Here is a 21,551-nt window from a genome sequence, read left to right as displayed (position 1 = left end):
CCCCCTTACAAGGTGGGAATTTCATGCTAGAGCAGAGAAACAACCCTAAATTGAGCAAGGCATATGAGCAGCTGGCCACCATAGGGGGAGAAGTAGCAGAGCATCAGGGAGGTGAACAGCACCTGCACTTTGCACTGAGGAAGGAGCGCTTGTACTAAATCGAGAAGGATCAGCAAACTTGAGTGGTGAGGGCCCAGCTGCTGCTACCACACCAGTACTGATGGGCCGTGTTGCAGCTGGCGCATGATATGCCCTGTTCAGGACATCTGGGGAGAGAGAAAACATTGGCTTGGATATTAGCCTAATTCTACTGGCCCAGCGTACACCCAGACGTGAGAGAATACTGCTCCTCCTGCCCAGAGTTTCAGCTAGCTAGTAACAGAGGGATCCCCAAAGCACCCTTCTTCCCTCTGCCCTTGATTGAGACCCCCTTTGAAAGGACAGAGGTGAACATCATGGGACCCCCTAGAAAAAACTGCACCAGGGCATCAGTACATATTGGTGATTAATGACTATGCAACCAGGTACCCGGCGGCTGTTCTTCCCCTCTGCTTCCCAAAAGCGACAGTGACTGCTCCAGAACTCTGGAAGCTCTTCTCGCATGTAGGATTTCCCTGCAAAATGTTAACAGACCAAGGGACTAACTTCAGCCCCACAGCTGATGTGGGAATTATGCTCCCTTCTGAATTATGCTCCCTATGGTAAGCTTCCCCTTTTAAGCCCCTCCTCCAGGAGGAACAAACTGTGTAGGTGCACCTTGCTAGCGCAGCACAGGCCCAGAGGTGCTTGTTAGCCTCCTTCCAGCCCCTGGGAGGGCGTGTCCCTTTACAAGTCTCTGAAAACCTCAGTATACCACCCACAGACTGACAGTTTAGTAGAGCAGTTTAATAAGACCCTGAAGGGAATGTTAAAATACTTTGTCAGCGACAACCTCCAGCAGTGGGACAGGTTACTTCTACTACTCCTGTTTGCCATATGGGAGGTCCCACAAGCCTCTACGGGGTTCTCCCCATTCAAGTTGCTGTATGGCCACCAACCACGGGGCATCTTGGACTTGTTACAAGAAGGGTGGGAAGAGCAAAATGGGAGGGGGGAAAAGAGGCTTAAGCGCGACCCAATATATTCTACAGTTAAGAGCAATTTAGAAACTTAGAGGTGTTCGCCAGGGAGAATTTGAGGAAGGCACACTACCCACAGGAACAAAATAGAGGGGCAAGATTACGGACTTCTGGGCTGGGTGGCCATGTTCTTCTCCTACTGCCCTCCACAGAATCTAAATTAATGGCCCAATGGCAGGGTCTGTTCGAAGTGGTCAGACAGGTAGGGCCCATAAACTATGAGATGAGACTACCTGGGAGAAGGAAGGAAACCCAGGTCTACCATGTGAATCTCTTCAAAACTTGGAAGGTGTGGGAAGCCCTGATGATCTAGAATTGGGGCCCCGGGTGCCCAGTGGCAAAGCTCCAGTGACATTATCAGGGTGTCAGGGTCTCTCACCTGCACGAATGAAGCAACTCCTCCAACTAGTTGGGGACTTTGCAGCAGTGTTCTGCAACCACCTGGCGAGAATGCGGTTGGTCCAGCATCACCTAGAGACTACTCTGGACTGGTAGTCCAGGAGAACCCTAGACCATTGTCATGAAGGATGTGGGATACGGTCCAATAAGAAATATAAGCAGTGCTGGAGATGGGGGTGATTAGGGAAGAATCCAAAAGTGAATGGAGAAGCCCCACATTTCTCGTTCCCAAACTAGATGGTAAAGTTTGGTTCTGCCTTGATTTCAGGAAGATTAATACGATCACAAAATTTTATGCCTACCTCCAAGGGTGGCTGAGTTACTAGAATTGCTGGGACTGGCGAAGCACCTGAGCATCATTGATCTGACAAAAGGTTATTGGCAGATCCCCTTGTCCCCTTCCTCGCAAGAGAAAACTACTTTCTCCAACCCTTTTTGGCATTTCCAATTCGAGAACATGCCTTTAGGCCTCCACAGGGCTGCTGCTACCTTCCAACAGCTAATGAATCAGATCCTCAACCTCCACCATCAATACAGGGTAGCCTACATTTGACGACATAGTTGTCTACAGTCCCACCTGGGAAGAACACCTGCAGCATTTAAGGGCAGTGCTAAAAACCCTACAGAGGCAGCAGTTTTACAGCCAACCTAGCAAAATGTAAGTTGGCTGTGGGTGAAGTGACCTATTGGGGTACCACGTAGGGGGTGGCAGTATGAAGCTGCTGGTCAACAAGGTGCATGCCCAATGCCCCAGATGAAGAGGCAAGTGAGACGTTTTCTTGGCCTGGCCAGATATTACTGGAGGTTTATTCCCAGTTTCACCTCGGTCATGGCCCCCCTCACACTCCTCATAAAAGGCAACAACCCTAACAAGATCCATTGGGATGAGAAGTGCGAGGAAGCATTCAGGGAACTGATAACACGACTATGCCCGGCACCCATGCTCTTTAACCCCGAGTTCTCTCGGGAATTCATACTACATACAGATGCTTCAGATGCCAGTCTTGGCGCTGTTCTCTCACAGGACTTTGAAGGAGAAGACCACCCAGTCCTCTACTTAAGTAGGAAGCTATTCCCTAGGGAAAAGTCATACTCTATTATCAAAAAGGAGACATTAGTGATAAAATGGGCGGTAAACACCCGCAGGTATTACCCATCTGTTCACCAATCACGTGCCCCTGTGCTGGATCCAGACCATGAGGGACACGAACCCTCACATAATGAGATAATACCTTGTATAACAACCATACAGTTTCTGAGTATGGCACCGATTGGGCAAAGACCATGCTAATGCTGATTTCTTTTTTCGGGCAAAAGCCCCTCCCCACCCCGAAGAGCCTTCTATCTTGAGGGGTGGGGTATGTGAGGGACATGCCCTCCCACTGGACAGGAGGAGGCTAATGAGCTCCTCTGGGCCTGTGGTGCGCTAACGAGCCACACCTGCACAACTTTTTCCTCCTGGAGAAGAAGGGGCTTAAAAGGGGAAGCTTACCAGGAAGAAGGCTGCTCCACACAGAAACTGCTAGTAACAGAAGCAGACCAGTCGAGGAGGAGACAGCCACGGAACACACCGCTTCCAGAGCCACCGCAGCTGACAGCCAAGCAACATGCCCCAGGAAGAAGAGTAGGAGGTCAAGCCTACAAAGGGGCAATAGACTTTGAGAGATTGAGCCCGTAAAGCCCTATCCAGGGGCTGCCTGAGAGGCTGACCACTGTGCCAGCCAGACCCTCCTCTCTTGCAAGGGGAAGGGAGGAAAAGGAACCAGCCCTCTGCCAGTGAGCGATTGCCCCAGAGAACTCCCCCAAGTGCAGCCACTGGGAGAGTAGAGAGGATAAATGAAGGACAGTGGGACCTGGGGAGGGAGGCTCAAGGGAGTCCCGGCCCCTCCTACACATATCATCTGAAAGTCAGCACTTCCAGTGCCATGCTGGGTCACTAATTCATGACTGGCTCAGAAGGAAAAATGCCCCCCTACTGAACCACCAAAACCATCACTTCTCTGTTTCAATCCTTTCAATTAATTGTATTATTAAATGATAAATAGGCATAAGAAGAAAAAAGCACATAAAAACCAATAAATTGCTGTCTGACTCTATTCTGCTATTTCACCTATATACTGATGTTCTGTATAGTGAGTGACTTATTGTATAAATTAGCAGATACAAACAAACCAGTTTAATATAATATCAGTATCTGATAGATGTTGCCCAGCTTATTCAGTGCACACAGCCTCTTCTAAATGTTTGAGCAGGAGACTGGATAGTGTATCTGATCAATGAAAACACATTGCTGTCTTGGAGAGACTGCCTGTCAGTCTTTGGGGAAAACAAAAGGTCTGTAACCTAATATGTATATTATTCTGAAAATATGCCAAAGCCCAACTGGCCATCATTTTCAGTCTTTTATTTGTACATCCTCAGAATCCAGTGTTCTCTCCTATATTTTTCTTCTAGGCTAATGGTGATTTGAATGTTTCCTTTGTGTTTTCTCTTCCATTCTCTCTCGCTCCAAAAAAAAAAAAAAAATTACAACCAGTAGTTTTACTTGCAGTACTGACATTCATTCCAAAGAAGAAATCTTTCTCTCCAGAGACTGAAAATGAATTGCAGAGTTAAAGTATTTATGGAAACTAAGACTTTGACCTTGGCTGAGCCGTCAAGCTATGCCTTCATTCTTCCACACTTCCCTTTAGGACTTGATTGTGCCTTTTCACTGCTTTTCAAGTTCAGTCTGGAAGATTTTAAAGCAAATGTTTGTACAAGCAATTTACAAACAGCCCTCCACATAACATGAGGACCTGTGTAACATGCAAGCTGTTATTTCCTCATCCCCATTTCACTGGAATCCTGTTCCATTCTTTTATTAATCAGTAACATCAAGAACGTGAAACTCATTGAGTGAGTTTACAAAAGTATAATAAAATAAAATCTGACTAGTGTGTGCTTAAGTACTAGTTTTGAGGGTTAGTTATGTGCTAGAGATGTGAGGTGTATGAAGGTATCATTCATCACATCCAAGTCTGTAGAAACAGTTCCTCAGTAATACTATGCAAACAGGTAATTTAAAAAACTCATACGAAGCCCCATACCAATAGCAGCAAGCCACCACATTGTCCACCTTCATATCACTCCTTAAAAGTCAACTCTGCCAGGATGGCTACAAGAAACTCAACAAAGGTGAGGCCGTTGGCATGCTGTAAATGCTGCTTATGATCTTCGCACTCTTACCTTGTGTTCCCTCATTTACACTGTTACCTCGATATAACGCGACCCGATATAACATGAATTCAGATATAATGCGATAAAGCAGTGCTCCGGGGGGGCAGGGCTGCACACTCCGGTGGATCAAAGCAAGTTCAATATAACGCAGTTTCACCTATAACGCGGTAAGATTTTTTGGCTCCCAAGGACAGCGTTATATCGAGGTAGAGGTGTATTTGTTGAATCCACCTATTGTCTCTCATGTTATGCCTAGACCAGCTTTTTGTTATCTGATTGTACAGTGTGGTGGCGCTAATCCCAGACTGTGGACTCTACATGGCACCACAATTCAAAATACTAAAAACAGGTTCATCCTTACATGGGAAGTTCCAGTAATTAACCCTGCTGGAAGGGTTGCTTATTGGTCTAAGTGTCAGGTTTGGAGGATCCCTAAGGCTCTCTAATAATCAAATGTAGGAAGTATTTCGGATGTTAAGAAACCTCTGCACATTGTTTTAATGTTAGTGTCTTTTTTTATTTGCCAAATACTTTCAGGCCCTGAACCTGCAATGAGCTGCATACAGGTGGACCCCAGAGGCCATGCAGACTCCCACTGAAGTCATGGACTAGCTTTGTATTCCATTGCTGTCCAGAAAGCAGCAATATACAGTAACATAACAGGGTATTTTACTCCAAAGGTTTAGGTGCTTTTAAATTTCATGAATACAGGGAATTTAACTGGCCCTCAAACATTAATGGTAAATCCATTTTAATGTATTGGGATGGGATCAGTTCTGGGGTCACATAGGTAAATCAGCTGTCAGGGGATCTAGTAAAAGATAGGAAAGTTATGAGAGATTGACAATCCTGCCTTTTACAGATCTTTATTTTCAGAAAAATGGGAGAAGACTACTGGTGTGTCCTGGTGCCTTGTTTGGTTCATCCAGTAATCACATATCCAAAGCCAAATCATTCCATCCCCTTAAAGTGATCACATCATTCCAAATCCAGTGCCCCAGAACTTTCTCAGCATTTATGTAACAATTTTACAGACTTTTGTACCATTTATTTATACCTTTCCCAGATTATGGAATAGGACCTTTGTTGGTCCCTATAAATCAGATGACCAAGAATTTACCTTAGTCCATTTATAAATATCTTTGGGGACAGCTTTGAGTCATAGAAGTTACAGGAGGAAGAGACATATTTGTACAGTTCCTGTGTAGTATAGTTCTCTGCAGTGTGTTTTCTAGTGTTTTGTCCAATCTTTGTTCATGTATCAAGCAACAGGGCTTCCATTATTTTGCTTGTGAATTTCCTTGCTGTTAGCAAGTCTTCCCAATCTTCCATTTAAATTTTCTGAGTCTGTAGCTGTTTGTTAACCTTCAATTGCTAATGAAATCTACTGGATCTTCATTCATTTAAAAAATAAACAGTATGATGACATCATTTACGGAAAAAGCCAATTCCCATAAATATAAATCTGTAGTTAAAGGAGGTTTTCATAGATGGGCTTCACAGATTTTTATAAAATATGGAAAGGAAATCATTCTAAAGTAGTCCTAATCCTGCTCTCACTGAAACTTTTGCCATTGACTTCAGTGGTAGGAGGATCAGGCACCGAGGCTCAGATCCTCAAGGTATTTAGGTGCCTAACTTCCATTGAAATCAATGGGAGTTAGGTGCCTAAATATCACCGAGGATCAGGGCCCAGTGGCTCACCCACATTTAAAGAAAGAGAATGACATCCTAACCACACTGGAATCAATAGCAAAATTACCATTGACCTAAGTGGAGCCAGGTTTTAATTCAGTGTCTTTATATGACACCTACTTTTTGTGGTGTAGGGCACCATCTGGTGGGCTTCAGAGGAACTCTGTCAATCAGAGTTAGAAGAAATACTTAAATGGGACTGGTTTCAGAGTAGCAGCCGTGTTAGTCTGTATCCGCAAAAAGAACAGGAGTACTTGTGGCACCTTAGAGACTAACAAATTTATTTGAGCATAAGCTTTCGAAAGTCTCTAAGGTGCCACAAGTACTCCTGTTCTTTTTAAGTGGGACTGTAGCCTGAGTACAGATTGCAGAATAGGACTCAAAGTGAAATTGCTCCGAATCAAAGGATTCTGATGTATGTTCATTTCTGGGTGCTGTGCTGTCACAAATCTGCCCCAGTAAGAAGCGTATATTCTCCAATATTTCAATATGGCCACATGAATTTATAGGGAAAGATGGGCTTGATCCTTTGTGGTCAAAAGCTGCCATCTTGCTCCATTGAAATCAACATCAAAGCTCCCAATGACTCTAATAGTGCAGGATCAGGCACTTAGGGAAAGAGTTGCAAAAGTATTTAGGCACCTAAGTCCCATTTCTAGGCGCCACTGCAATCCACAAAACACCTAACCTGTACGCAGCGGCACCGACTTTCTAATCTGCCAGGGGGTGTTCAACCCTCTGGCTCCACCCCCAAGCCCCTAGTCCACCCCACTTCTTCACACCCCCGCTCTCCCAAGTGTGTCCCCCCTCCCCCCCTTCTCACAGCACCTCCTGCATACAACGGAACAGCTGATCTGCGGTGGGTGGGAGGCGTTGGGAGGGAGGGGGAGATGCTGATCAGCAGGGTCCTGGGGGGGGGTAGGAGGCGCTGAGAGGGAGGGGAGAGCTGGCTGCTGGTGGGTGCTCAGCACTCAACATTTTTTCCCTCTGGGTGAGCCTTTGCCTGCTAACACCTAAAGTTGCTTGGCGCCTATGTTATTGGAGTAAACAGTTCCTTAGGCGACTATGTTTCTGCATCTGAGCATTTCTTCTGTCTCTTCTTTTTTCCATATCTATCTCTTTCTCCTTCTTTATATATGTGTGTGTGTGTTTCTCTCTCTTCCCTCTGTCCCCACCTTTCTCTAGGCCTTCCTTTTGTTTCCTTTTTCTTATCTGCATCGCTCTTTCTTTTTTTCTCATTTGAGGAGTTAGGCCAGCAGGTACAGAAGAACAGAACTGTGACTGACAGTGAATCACTTTACTCCCAATACCAGCTGAGAGTGAAATTGTCTAGGCTGCATGATCTGAAATCTTCATTTGCAGTAGGTGAACCAATTCACTGATAGAGTGTAGTGCTACTCTGCCATAGCTCCTAGCCCGAGTTTCTGGAAGGCACATGTTGGAAAAAAGATAGGTTTGCTCTTGAACCTCAATTTGAGAACTAATTAACTATTTCACTATTACTAGTTTATATTTTATGCATAATGCCCCCCCCCTTGCTGGGCAGAAACCCCAAGCCCCAGGGTGCCCCCCCCCCGCATGGGGCAGAAGCCCCAGAGTGACCTCCCCCTTCACACAGCAGAAACCCTGAGCTCTGGGTTAACCCCCCGCACCTTCGCAGGGCAGAAGTCCTGAGCCCTGGGGCACCCCTCCACCTCCCCGCAGAACTGAAGCCCCAACTCTTGGTGCCCCGCAGCTGAAGTCTGGAGCCACGAACGGGGGGTGGAGGCTCCAGGAAATAATCTCTGAGAATTTAAGACCTGTAAATAACTATATTCTTATTAGGAACATAGTTCATAAGATTGGGAGAGGCCTCCTGGGTCATCATCTCCAAGACTCTACTATCACAGGCAACACTCCTTTCATAAATTCATCAAACTGAATCTTAAAACCAGTTAGAATGTTTGCCCCCACTGCTCCTATTGGAAGGCTGTTCCAGAACCTCACTCTGATTGTTAGAAACTTTCTAATTTCCAGCCTAAATTAATTAATGACCAATTTATAATCGTTTGTTCTTGTGCCAACATCGTTATTTAGCTTAAATAGTGCTCCTCTCTATTTGGAGCACTATTTATAAAAGCACCACCCCTGGTGCTTTTATAAAGAGCAATCATATCACCTCTCAGGCTTCATTTTGTTAGGCTAAACAAGCCAAGCTTTTTTAGTTTCCTCTAGTAAGACAGGCTCCATTCCCTTGATCATCCTAGTAACTCTTCTCTGCACCTGTTCCAGTTTGAATTCATCTTTCTTAAACATGGGTGAACAGAACTGTACACAGTATTCCAGATGAGGTTTTGGTAGTGCCTTATAAATTGTATTAATACTTCCCTGTCTCTACTGAAAATACCTCATCCGATACATCCTAGGATGACATTTGTCTTTTTCATGGCCACATCTTAATGTTAATCACCATAATAACGAGGTACAAAACTCAGGCCCAGTTTGTGTGCAGTAAAGCAGCTTTGAGTGCTGTAACTCCCGAGGTGTACACTCTGCCAAGCCACTTAGTGCGCAGAAACTGCGCAGATGCAGCGCTCTTCAAAAACCACCCGACAAGAGGCATAGAGCTTTCTGCACCGGGGCTACAGCGCTGCGGTGCCAGTGTAGACACCGTGGTGATTACAGCACTGCAACTGGCCTCCAGGAGGTGTCCCACAATGCCTGTTCTCACCTCTCTGGCCATCGGTTTGAACTCTACTGCCCTGCCCTCAGGTGACCAACCATCAGCCCCACCCCATACATTCCTTTGCAAATTTGAAAGTCCCCTTCCTGTTTGCTCAGTGATGTGTGCAGTGGTCTCAGCGCATCTTTCCAGGTGGCCATGCCTGCTCCATGCGCGAGGCGATCCCCCGCTTGGAGTAAGGCCGAGCTGCTGGACCTCATCAGCATTTGGGGAGAGGAGGCAGTGCGGTCACAGCTGCGCTCCAGACGTTGGAATTATGATACCTATGGACAGATTTCTAGATGCATGATAGAAAAGGGCCATTACTGGGACACATTGCAATGCAGGGTCAAAGTGAAGGAGCTGCGGAATGCCTACCACAAGGCGTGGGAGGCAAACCGCCACTCCGGTGCTGTGCCCACGAGCGGCTGGTTCTACAAACAGCTGGACACGATACTCGGTGGTGACCCCACCTCCTCTGTGAAGGCCCCTGTGGCTACTTCGTTGGCTTGCGTGCCAGTCGAGAGTGGACCAAGCCAGGAGGAGGCAATCTTGGATGAAGGGGGGAGGGGAACCCAGAGGCAGAGGATGACTCAGAGGCCAAAGATGCATGCAGTCAGGAGCTCTTTTCTACCCCGGAGGAGCCTAGCCAGTCACAGCAGTCAGATCTTGGCGAAGCGCAAACAGGAGAGGAGTCTCCTGGCAAGTGGATCTGATTTTGGGAATTGCTGAAGCGAGTTGTTGGGGGCAGGAGGGTTGCAGAAAGCAGGCTTGTCTCCCATCTCATGCCTAGTTTGAGCGACGGAACAGGCTGTTGATACACTCCCTCACTTCATGGGAATCTCCCTCAGAGATCTCCAGGAAACTCTTGGGGAGATACTGGGCAATCCACTGCTGCAGGTTCCTTGGCAGAGCTGCTTTATTTCTTGCCCCATTAACGGTAACTTTCCCGCGCCACTGTGCCGTCATGGGGGGGAGGGGGGGAGAGGAACCATTGCTGCACACAGGCTAGCTGAATAGGGGCCAGGGCGGAAGCCGCAGGCTTGGAGAAGACCCTCCTTTGATTCCCTGCTCACCCTCAGCAGCAAGATATCTTCCATAATGAACACAGCCTGTGGAAAATGTGGGGACAGAAATGATTATAAGGCCCCTCCTACAGTGCTGGCTGTCCCCAAGTGCCCAAGAACCACATGCCCAGTGTACAGCAGGGCCCGGGAACAGTGATTTACCCTGCCCCTGTGGCTACTCACCATTTTGGGGGTCTTGTGGCTTGTGTGTGCTTGCCTGGGGTCAGCCAGTTAGTGACAGATGTGTGAGTACTGGCTGTGTTTTAAAGCACTGAAACAGTGTTGTCTGTGTTGCAAACAGGGCCGGCTCTAGGCACCAGCAAAACAAGCTGGTGCTTGGGGCGGCACATTTTTAGGGGCGGCATGGCCGGCGCCAGAATGCCGCCCCTAAAAATGTGCCCTGGCCGCCCTAGCTCACCTCCGCTGCTGCTGCCGCTCGCGCGCCAGGGCGCACGAAACAGCTGATTCGCGCGCCGCTACTCGCCCTCCCTCCCAGACTTGAGAGCCTGGGAGGGAGGGGGAGACTCCGAGTGGCCGCGGCGCGGGCGCCGCTTCTCCCCCTCCCTCCGTCCCTCCTAGGCTTGAGAGCCTGGGGGGGAGGAGGCAGGGCTGGGGATTTGGGGAAGGGGCGGAGTTGAGGCGGGGCCGGGGATGGGGTAATTAAAAAACGGGGGGGGGGGGGGGCGGCCAAAATTGTTTTTGCTTTGGGCGGCAAAAATCCTAGAGCCGGCCCTGGTTGCAAACAATACTGCTTCTGTAAAATGTTGCATTTAAACTTCACAGAGATGACCTTGGGAGCACAGCCTTCCTCTTTGTTATAGGCGGCAGAATGGTTGCGAAGAATTAGGAAGTGTCCAAGAAGAACCAGGAGGACTTTATGCGTGAGGTTATGATGCACTCCGCTGCTGAGAAAAAGGAATTGAAGGAGTGGTGGGACAGCGAGAAGAGAGAACAAAAGGAAAATGCAGCACAGCAGAAAGAAGCCATGGAGCGGCTCTTAACAGTTATGGAGCGCCAAGCGGACATGCTCCAGGCGATACTAGCTCTTCAAACTGAGCAGCTCCGCGCCCGCCCTCCCCTGCAGCCGCAAAACTCTTTCCCATGTGCTCCCCCCCCACACACACCTCCAACACACTCTTATCAACCTCCTGGCTCCACTTTCTACCTGCAGCATTCCACTCCTCCCTCCTCACAGTCCAGCAGTGTGGAATCCCACTACCCACTGCATTCAATACCCATCCCTCTGCAGTTTGGCCCTGCTGAAGTACAGCACTCGCTGCATCGTACTCCAAAGGAGAAGGTTGGGTATGATCCCTGGACATACACAAATCTGTAGCCGTCCCGGGACCCATCCTCCTCTTGAGACCTTCCATTCCCCCATTCCCCTCCCTGCTGATGATATTTTTTGTTTGACTCTCTCCTCTGGTTGTTGTCTTTCAATAAAAGAATTGTATTTGTTTGAAAGCAATCTTTCTATTAAGTGAAAGCAAAAAAAGCACTGCAAAGCAACATACAATTATGTTAAAGCCCCTTCTTGCATCATGTGCACCAATCACCTCCTAGTATTACAAGCACTGCAATCCTGAGCATAGCAACAAATAGTGGTTTTCAGCTTCAAATTGCTGCCTCAAAGCATTCCTGATCCTTATGGCCCCGTGCTGTGCCCCTCTAATGGCCCTGGTCTCTGGCTGTTCAAACTCAGCCTCCAGGCACTGAGCCTCTGCGGTCCAGCCCTGAGCGAAGCTTTCACCCTTCCCTTCACAAATATTATGGAGCGTACAGTACGTGGCTATAAGCATAGCCTATAAGCACGCGGCTATTAAGCACAGCCATGTTCAGCTTCCCATACAGGCATCGCCAGCGGGCTTTTAAATGGCCAAATGCACACTCCACAGTCATTCTGCACTTGCTCAGCCTGTTGTTGAACAGCTCCTTGCTGCTGTCAAGTTGCCCTGTGTATGGCTTCATGAGCCATGGCATTAAGGAGTAGGCAGGGTCTCCCAGCATCACAATGGGCATTTCGACTTCCCCTACGGTGATCTTCTGGTCCGGGAAGAAAGTCCCTGCTTGCAGCTTCTTGAACAGGCCAGTGTTCCGAAAGATGCGTGCATCATGCACCTTTCTGGACCAGCCTGCGTTAATGTCTGTGAAACGCTCACAGTGATCCACAAGCGCCTGGAGAACCACTAAGAAATACTCCTTGCAATTAATGTACTTGGTGGCTAGGTAGTTTGGTGCCAGAATTGGAATGTGCGTGCCATCTATCACCGCTCTGCAGTTAGCGAAGCCTATTTGTGCAAAGCCAGCCACAATGTCACGCACGTTGTTACGGTCTTTCAGAGCAGGATGCGATTAATGGCCCTACACACTTCCATCAACACGGCTCCAACGGTCTGACTTTCCCACTCTGAACTGGTTAGCGACTGATTGGTAGCAGTCTGGAGTAGCCAGCTTCCACAGTGCAGTCGCCACACGCTTCTCCAGTGACAGGGCAGCTCTCATTCTCGTGTCCTTGTGCCGCAGGGCTGGGGCGAGCTCATCACACAGTCCCATGAATGTGGCTTTCCTCATGCGAAAGTCCCAGATGTGCATCACGATGTAATCCCACCACTCAGTGCTTGTTTCCCAAGCCCAAAAGCAGCATTCCAGTGTGGTCAGTACCTCCATGAATGCCACAAGTATTCTCGTGTCATAGCTAGCATGCGTGGCGAGATCAATGTCACACTCCTCTTGCCTTTGTAGTTTAAGGAATAACTCCACTGCCACTTGTGACGTGTTGGTCAGTGCGAGCAGCTTCTGGTCAACCGCTCGGGATCCATTCCTGCAGTCAAAAAGAGGCAGGGCAGGGCACACAGTACAAAAACCGTTGAAAGATGGCGCCAAATGTGTACAGAAGCACAGGGATTGCTGGGTTGCGAAGCAATGCATCATGGGGCATTGGGACAGGACCAGGATGCCCCTTCCACCTTCCCACAAGTCTTAGCGGCAAAAGAGAAAGAGGTGCTCTGTGGGATAGCTGCCCAGAGTGCACCGCTCCGAATAGCGCCGCAAGTGTGAACATGCTATTGTGCAGGAAGCTATCAGTGTGAACAGACAACAGTGGTTTTCCTTCGGCGCTCTTTGAGCGGCGCTGTAACTGCCGGTGCTGTAACTTTGCAAGTGTAGACATGCCCCAAGTAAGGTATGCAGTGATTTCAAACTGACTTTCCTCTTTTCATCCTATGCTTTTTCAGTTTACATTGAGCTTTGAATCTTTCTTTCTATTTCCCTCCTCCCTACTGATGGACTCAAGATTCAAATCGCTGGATTAGGCCTCTCTTAGAGTTGGAGCTCCAGATTCAGGAAGATCCATGAGGAAAAAAAAATAGAACAGACAAAATCCCTTTGTAATACTGGATAGTCTCAAATATTTGCAAATGAACTAGCTACTATTAATAAACTTGTAAGGTACTTTGAAACCATGGTGATGAGTGCGAGATAGACAGGAGTACTACCAGCCACACATGTTCAAAATTAATGAATCAAGCCCTCAAATGTCATGGCATGAATTAAGAACCATGAGATTTTTTAAAATAATACTTCTGGAGGGCTTCGGGTGGATTTTTTTGTCTTCAGGCTGTCAAGCCAGGTAGGGGGTCACATTTTCAAGCCTATCTCCACAACCACAAGGGCCAGACAGTTTTTTTTAAAATGAAAGCTAAGATTCTGATGTAGTCAAATGATTCCAGGATCTAGGGCTTTTAGAAAAATATCTGGTATCATAAGCTGCATGATAAATCACAAGAGTTGGCAACAGAGATTAGATAGACAGACAGATAGATAGATTTCAGATGACTGGGAATGAATAACTAACTGAATTGAACCAACGACCTGCAAATGAAAGGTTCTGTGACAGAATGATAATTTCCTGTAACATCATGGACAAACCTTACTGAATTGAGTTTAATGTCTTTGGAGTCCATTGTATTAAAAATGCAAGTCTATGTGCTATTGAGGGATTGTATGTATTTCCATGGGAAGGGTATATAGGAGAACAACAGGAGGTGATTAGGCAAATTCATTCAGCTTATAACAGCTCCAGAGAGCCCGGGCCACTGTGTGGAGCCCTGGAGGTGCACCTTGGAGGGCAGGGACACAGGCCAGGGGCTGCTCTCGGGCAGCCTTGTCCCCCGCCCAGGGCAAGTGGATGGCCATTGGCTGCCCAGAGCTGCCTGGGCTCCCTGGGTGGCTCTTACCAGCCGAGGACAGTTGTCCCCAAACTGTGGGGCACCCCCCCCCATAGGGGGGCACAGAGGATCCTTTGGGGGGTGCAGTGGGGGCTAAGAAGGGAGCACCACCCAGCCCTGCTCTGCCCCCAGCTCTGCTCTGGCCCCAACCCAGCCCTGCCCCCAGCCCTAGCCATGGCTCTGCTCCTGACTGTGCCCCAACAGCACCTCCAGCTCCACTCCTAGCCACAGCCCCACTCCCAGCCCCTGACCACAGCCCTGGCCCCCGCTCCTGGATGGGGGGGGGGGCACAGACCAGGTAAGGGAAGCGCAACCGAAAACGTTTGGGGACACCTGGCCTAGGATAACTATATGTCCAGTTTTGGCCCTGGATGTCCCAATTTTTTTGGGCAAAACTGGGCATTTGTTCCATTTGCTCTTGCCAACTGATCACCACAAATGCCCAGTTTTGCCAAAAAGGGGCCGGGGGGAGAGGTGAGCAGTAGGGTTTAGGGGGGCAAGAGGCGGACTTGGACCAGCCCTGTGCGGGGGAGGAGGGAGCTTAGGCAAGTGAATTGGGCTGGCTCCGTGGGGTGGGGGGGAAGGGTGAAAGGGAGAGGGGGCTCAGGCCAGCTCCATGTGGGAGGCTGTGGGGAGGGAGAGGGGGCACGGGCCAGCTCTACACAGGGGGCTGCGGGAGAAAGGGAGAGGTGGCTTGGCCAAGTCCGTGCAGGGCTCAGGCAAGTGGCTTGGCCAGTTCCTTGTAAAGGAGGGCAGGGGGAATATATTCATTCTACACAGGCTCTGTCTTCTGGCCTAGCCAGGGGTGGGGCCTCATGGGGAAGAGGAAGAGCAAGGCTGAGGGGCAGGTGGGACAGAGTGGGGCCCCCCAAATTGGCTGGGGTCCCTGGGCACAGGCCCCATATGGTAATCCACCACTGGGCCTGAGGCTTGTAGTTTGGGAGGGACAATGCTGTTCCCTGCCCCCAAACTATACCCATGTTAATAAGTGGGGGGCATGGCCCCTCTGGCACCAGTGCCCCCCTTCTACAAAGTCTCTGGCACCCTTAATCACAGCTGAACCCCATAAAACACATCCTGGAAATCAACTCTTTTCATAAGACCTCTGACTAGCATTTGTTGAGTTCCAACCACCTCCACCACATTTTCACTGGTTACACATCTATCCACAGGCTAGCTTCCCGGGACAGCGACCTCCAAAAAGGGATGACAGTGGGAAAACCTGGGTCACAGTGATGATTGGGAGCGATCGCGGGGGCCAGCTGAAGCCCTGGTGAGACCCAGGGAGGCACTAACAATCACAGGGTGGGCTACAGCCCTGGGTCTATATGGAGCCCATTAGAGCCACAAGGCCCAGCCCAAGAGCCATCTTGGGCGTGCTCTGGCAACCCAGGTGGGGCTCCAGGCCCAATCCAAGATGGCAGCGGGTAAGAGTTCTTTCCTCTACCCCCTCCCTCGTCACGTGCTTAGCCGGCGGGACAAGGCTCAGTCAGAGCTGCCTGTGCCCCGGAAGTAGGGCAGAGTACACCGGAAGTGGAAAGCCTCCATTCCCGGAAGCGCAGGTGTTCCGGCCGGGCGGCCAGTGGCCACAGGGAGATGGCAGCTGCCCGGCGCAGGAGGCAGCGATTGAGCTGGGCGGCGGCTCCGGTCCCCTCCCGGCGCGGGGGAGCAGGGTGATGGGATCGGGCCGCTCGCCCGCCGCCTTTCCGGTTGAGGAAGGTAGGAGAAGCCGCTTTTCACGGGGCGGGGAAGAGAGTGTCGCTGCCGGGCGGGAGGCTGCCCGGGGGTCGGCCTGGGAAAGCCGCCAGGGTGGGCGAGGCAGGCACACGGTGCGGGGAAGAAGGCTCATGGGGCTGCCCCAGGCACGCATCCGGGGAGGGGTCTAGCGGGGAGTGAAGCGGGTGCGTAGGCGACTAGGGGAACGGGAAGGCGAGGACCCACGTCTAGGAGGGGAACCAGTTTCGTGAGGGGTTCCTGGGACCGGGCCTGTTCCCGGGTGTGTTCCTGCGGATTGGAGCGGGAGCGGCCCGGCGCGGGTACGTAGCCTGGGGGTGGCTTCTCTTTTAGGGGTCTCGCTGTGGGGTAGGGAAGATTGTTATTTTCTTCATCGCTTCAATTTCATCGTGCTGGGTCTATGCCACTCACAAATGACTAGATGGCGGATCATTGCCCCGAGGAGCCTACAGGCTACATTTAGTCTCTTGTATTTGCTCCTTACACCTGTAGAGTTTTTAAAGGTATAGCGTTTGGCTATTATAATACATGTAGCTTATTAGAACTGACTCAGTTTTGTGGAGGCAGCATGATTTAGTGGTCTGACTCAGGAACTCCTGAAAGCCCAGCTCTGCCACGTGCCTGTTATATGACCTTGGTAAGCCACTTCATCTCTCAGTTCCTCAGCAAGAGGGGAGTGCTGATAGTAAGGTTTCCTTAGCTAAGTTTCCTAAAGACCTATATAATGGAAGTACTACTGTTTTTTGTTGGCATCTTTCACTGAAAATCCTAGAGCATCTTCCAACACAAATATGAGCAGCATCTAAAATTACTTCTTCAATGTAAAACTGTACATAGATAGTATCAGAGGGGTAGCCATGTTAGTCTGTATCCACAAAAACAACGAGGAGTCCGCTGGTACCTTAAAGACTAACAGATTTATTTGGTTTCAGAGTAGCAGCCCTGTTAGTCTGTATCTGCAAAAAGAACAGGTCTACTTGTGGCACCTTAGAGACTAACAAGTTTATTTGAGCATAAGCTTTCATGGGCTACAGCCCACTTCTAAGGTGCCACAAGTACTCCTGTTCTTTTTGCAGATTTATTTGGGCATTAGCTTTCATGAGTAAAAAACCCATGGGTTTTTTTAAACTTGTTTTTGTACATAGATAAACGTCTCTAAACTAAAGATGGCAACAAATGCCATAGGTGTAGAACTTGCACATGAAGGGATTTGCAATAAAATGAAAATCATCAATCACAAATTTCATTTAAATCTAGATTTCATCTGAAATGTGTGTGTGAATGTAATTCTTTAAGTCTGGGCTTGTTCCATGTAACAACATATTGAAAGTAATCACAAGTTTATACTTCCCTTATATTTACATAAATATAGTAAAGGAAAAATAATGGCTTAATTATTGGGGAAGTTGTGTGCCCAGGAGGACTGAAACTGGGGCATCATGCAAGTTGCAGGTGACCATCTGCAGCCGCTTGATCTCTTTGGGAGGGTACCATATTTTAGCTCTGTGGAGTGCTTTCTGACCAAAGTGTAGTTTGAAGTCTCATAGTCATTTAGAAGTGACTGGTGTTTAAGATCACATGTTTTTTTTAGTCAGCAGTAACTTGTGCTTTCTGACTGAATCTTATTTGGTGTGGGAGTGGAGGAACTGGAATAAATGTGTGGGGTTTTTTTTAATACTAATTCTGGAAACCTGTAACAGCTGTACATAGAGAATCGGGTGATTCCAAGCAGGTAAACCAATAAATCATTAATTTTAGGGTTTCCAAGCAATGATCTCTACTGACTTTTCTAAACTAATTCAGAACGAAGGCTGATGTTCTGTCTATAACTCCTGTTGTGTGAAGAGAGAGGGCAGAAAGTAAAATATGAGTTAATTTTGTTAACTCTGAATTTCTTAGTTTTTGTATTGTAGTTTTAATTATATCTGTGAATTTATTTATTCAAGTTCCTTTGCTCCTTTTTAAAAGGAAATTACCAATAGACAACTATAAAATGTCTAATTACTGGAAAAACTAGACTGCCACTAAGCTGTTGGGTAAACATATACTCTGGCATTTTTAATGCAGTACTTACCCAATAGTTAACACTTCTTTTAAACTGTTTTGGATAATGTGGTGATTTAGAAGCATCTGACAGACAAATCTAATATATTAGAATGAGGCATTCTGCTCACTTGTTTGACTTGTACTTTTAAATAATGTAAATACATGTTATCAACTTGATAGGAATATCTGGAAAAAAACCCTTTTTGTTTGGTTATATAAATCTTCTAGTCGCAATAAGTACAACTTGGCAACTTTTCCTCCCTGCCAATGTTCCTCTAGTTCAAGGCTGAGGTACAACTTGTATATCTGTCACCAAAACAACCCCTCGGGGTAGCCGTTTGGCATGGACACTGGGAGCTAGACAGCCGTTATAACTTTGTTAGCTATTCATGTTAAAATCTGTTTTCAGTATCTTATGTATTATAGTTCTAGTCTGAAAATATACATATTAGAAATGCTCTTACTAGGCACTGAGCCTCTGCAGTATTTCTAACTCTCAATAAAGAATCAATTATATTAAATACCTTAAAACCACTACCAATTACTCATTCAGACCCACCTCACATCTCTGTAATACTGTGCTACCATGTAACCTCTTTCTGTCCCCTCTCCAAATGTCACAGAAAAAGGGAAAACCAGCAGGTTTGGAAGACTTAAAGTCAGGTTCAGGTAGACCAAGGGTTGGTGGGTAGAGAGTATGTTCTGAAGTAGAGGACCCCTCGAAGATTGTGTTACAAAGAGTTCCACCTCCTTTACATTGGGGGCATTCCAGCTCAAGCGCCTCAGATGGCCATGACTGCAGTAATATGGTTTGAGGATAGAGGGAGTCTCAACCTTTTAGAACTGTAAAAGTCAAGGCCAGTGCTTAAAGCTCAGAGGAAGTTAGTATAGTGTGGAGAACCAGGGCTAGGTGCTTCATATAAAAAATGCAAATTAAGAGAGTTCAGAATACATCAACCATTTTATAGGTGTAGCCCCAAGTAGGGCACACTACAGTAGTCTAATCTTGAGGCGATGAAGACATAGGTATAGCAGGTCTCCATCCAAAATGGGATTGAATTTGCCTTATCAAATGTAGATAGAAAAACGTGTCCTCTGATATGGCTGCTACCTAGAACCTCAAAGTTTAATAAGATCTTAAATTGCAAACCTAACTGTCACTAATGGCCATTTAGTTAGTATTGCTAGTACAAGTCTAGCCAGTTTTCTTAGCCTTGTCACAATTAATGCTATTTCTGTCTTGTCAAGATTGAGCCTCAGCCAGCTAGCCCTTTGTCCAAGCCCCACTCTCCAGTAGACACTGGGCTATCCTTTTCACTTTACCAGCAGAATCACCATAAAGGGGTTATGTAATTAACTATCATTAGCATGCTGTTGTGGTAATGCATGACACCTTTAGTTTATGTAAAGAAGGGGGGGGGGGGGGGGGAACCAAAATCCCAAACAGGATCTACTTGTGCAGTAGTTTCTAGTAGTTATACTGTCATACTAAGTAATTCATGACCCAAACACTGGATTATATCTGTGCTGAATGCTTGTCTTGTTTTTGTTAAAGGTGCAGAGCATGGAGAATGATGAACTTCCGCCAGAGGATGGGATGGATTGGTGTGGGGTTGTATCTATTAGCAAGTGCTGCAGCTTTTTACTATGTCTTTGAAATCAATGAGACTTACAACAAACTAGCACTGGAGCACATTCAACAGCACCCTGAGGAGCCACAAGAAGGAACCACATGGACACACTCCTTGAAAGCACGACTGCTGTCCCTGCCTTTTTGGCTCTGGACTATTCTATTTTTAATACCATATTTACAGATGTTTTTGTTCCTTTATTCCTGTACAAGAGCTGACCCCAAAACTGTTGGCTATTGCATCATTCCGATCTGCCTGGCTGTTGTTTGCAATCGGCACCAAACATTTGTGAAGGCCTCTAATCAGATCAGTAGATTACAGTTGATTGACACTTAATTCAATCTCCGGTTTCAATAGCTGCTCCAGGAATGACACCTATGTCTGACCTAATCACAAGACTGAAGTTCTGACTGGAGGTTGGAAAGAGCCTTTCCTTTCAAACGGCTAAATATTGAACAGTAGTTACTTTCTATTTTTTTTTTAAATGCTTTTTTTAAAGCATGGACCCATCATACTAGCCAGAATAGCAGAGCCCTGTGAGAGACTTGATGCCTTATGATGCAAAATTGCCACACTCCCTCTGAAGTATCTTGGGGAAGTATGCTTCTGCAATCATACTCCACTGTGCAAAAAAGATTACGTGCAAGCTTTCCCTTTGAATCAATGAAAATGGACACTTTTGTGGTAAATGTAAAAGATTAGAACATGCTGATAAAAGCTGCATTTAACACATTACTTTGCTTTCTCATTTTTTAAATACTATTACATGCTTACAATTCTGAATTTTCCTTTTAAAAAGATGAGAATGAAGTATGGCTGAACAGCTTTTTAGTGAGGATAGTCCTTTTCTCTCTGTCACTGGGTTACAGGCCACACAATACCATATTTTATTAGGCAGAAGTTGGGGAGGTGTGATGCCTTTAACATCTTTTCACTGATGCCAAAGAAAGGCTGGTAACTGGCAGGGGACTAGAGGTTCTACAAAACTCATTTTTCTTTATTTTCTTCTCCCTACTTTTCTCTTAATGGTAACAGAGTTCACTACTGTTGTGCTTCACTGCGCGAGTGGAACTAGAACAGCTTTTGCTGAATCAACTGTGCATTGGGGAACTACTATAAAAATGGGAAAATAAGATGTGTCCATCAACTCTTTGCTGGAACACCAGTCAGATGCAAACAAAAGGCTACAAGGATATCCAGTCTTTCTCCCAAATACTAAACAAGTGAGCTAAATAATCCCACTAATACAATGAGTACCAGACTTCTTATTTTCCAAAAACATGTAGAAGTATTACTGGTGGTTGTCCTATATCTTAATTTCACTCTCCATTTTCAGTGACCTTTTTGGCATAGCAAGTAATTCTGACAATTGGGTTACCATGCTATTAATTTAGAAGCATAGATTCTACGGCTAGAAGGGATTATTGTGATCATCTAGTCTGACCTCCTGTATAAAACAGGCCACAGAATGTCCCCAAAATAATTCTTAAAGTGGATGTTTTAGAAAAACATCCAATCTTGATTTAAAAATAGTGATGGAGAATCCATCATGAGCCTTGGTAAATTGTTCCAAGGTTAATTACTTACTATTAAAAATGTACACCTTATTTCCACTTTGAATTTGTCTAGCTTCAGCTTCCACCCACTGGCTCATATTATAGCATTCTCTGCTAGACTGAAGAGCCCATTATTAAATATTTTTTCCCCATGCAGGT

General features: G+C 47.0%; 1 protein-coding gene across 1 annotated transcript; it reads left to right on the top strand.

The window, feature by feature from the left end:
• The first annotated feature begins 16,084 nt into the window (after positions 1–16,084).
• On the top strand, positions 16,085–20,568 carry LYSET (lysosomal enzyme trafficking factor). The gene is made up of 2 exons (XM_065403154.1): positions 16,085–16,144; positions 19,761–20,568. Exon 2 carries the CDS (start codon positions 19,777–19,779, stop codon positions 20,170–20,172), a length of 396 nt encoding a protein of 131 aa, XP_065259226.1. The 5' UTR covers positions 16,085–16,144; positions 19,761–19,776; the 3' UTR covers positions 20,173–20,568.
• The last annotated feature ends 983 nt before the right edge of the window (positions 20,569–21,551 follow it).

The sequence above is a fragment of the Emys orbicularis genome, chromosome 4 (assembly GCF_028017835.1).
Source record: "Emys orbicularis isolate rEmyOrb1 chromosome 4, rEmyOrb1.hap1, whole genome shotgun sequence".
NCBI lineage: Eukaryota > Metazoa > Chordata > Testudines > Emydidae > Emys > Emys orbicularis.
Note: the sequence above shows the minus strand (reverse complement) of the source record. Positions and strands in the feature narration are given on the sequence as shown.

Excerpts from the sequence above, each read along its gene's own strand:
- LYSET (XM_065403154.1), top strand. The coding sequence starts at position 19,777 with ATGATGAACTTCCGCCAGAGGATGGGATGGATTGGTGTGGGGTTGTAT.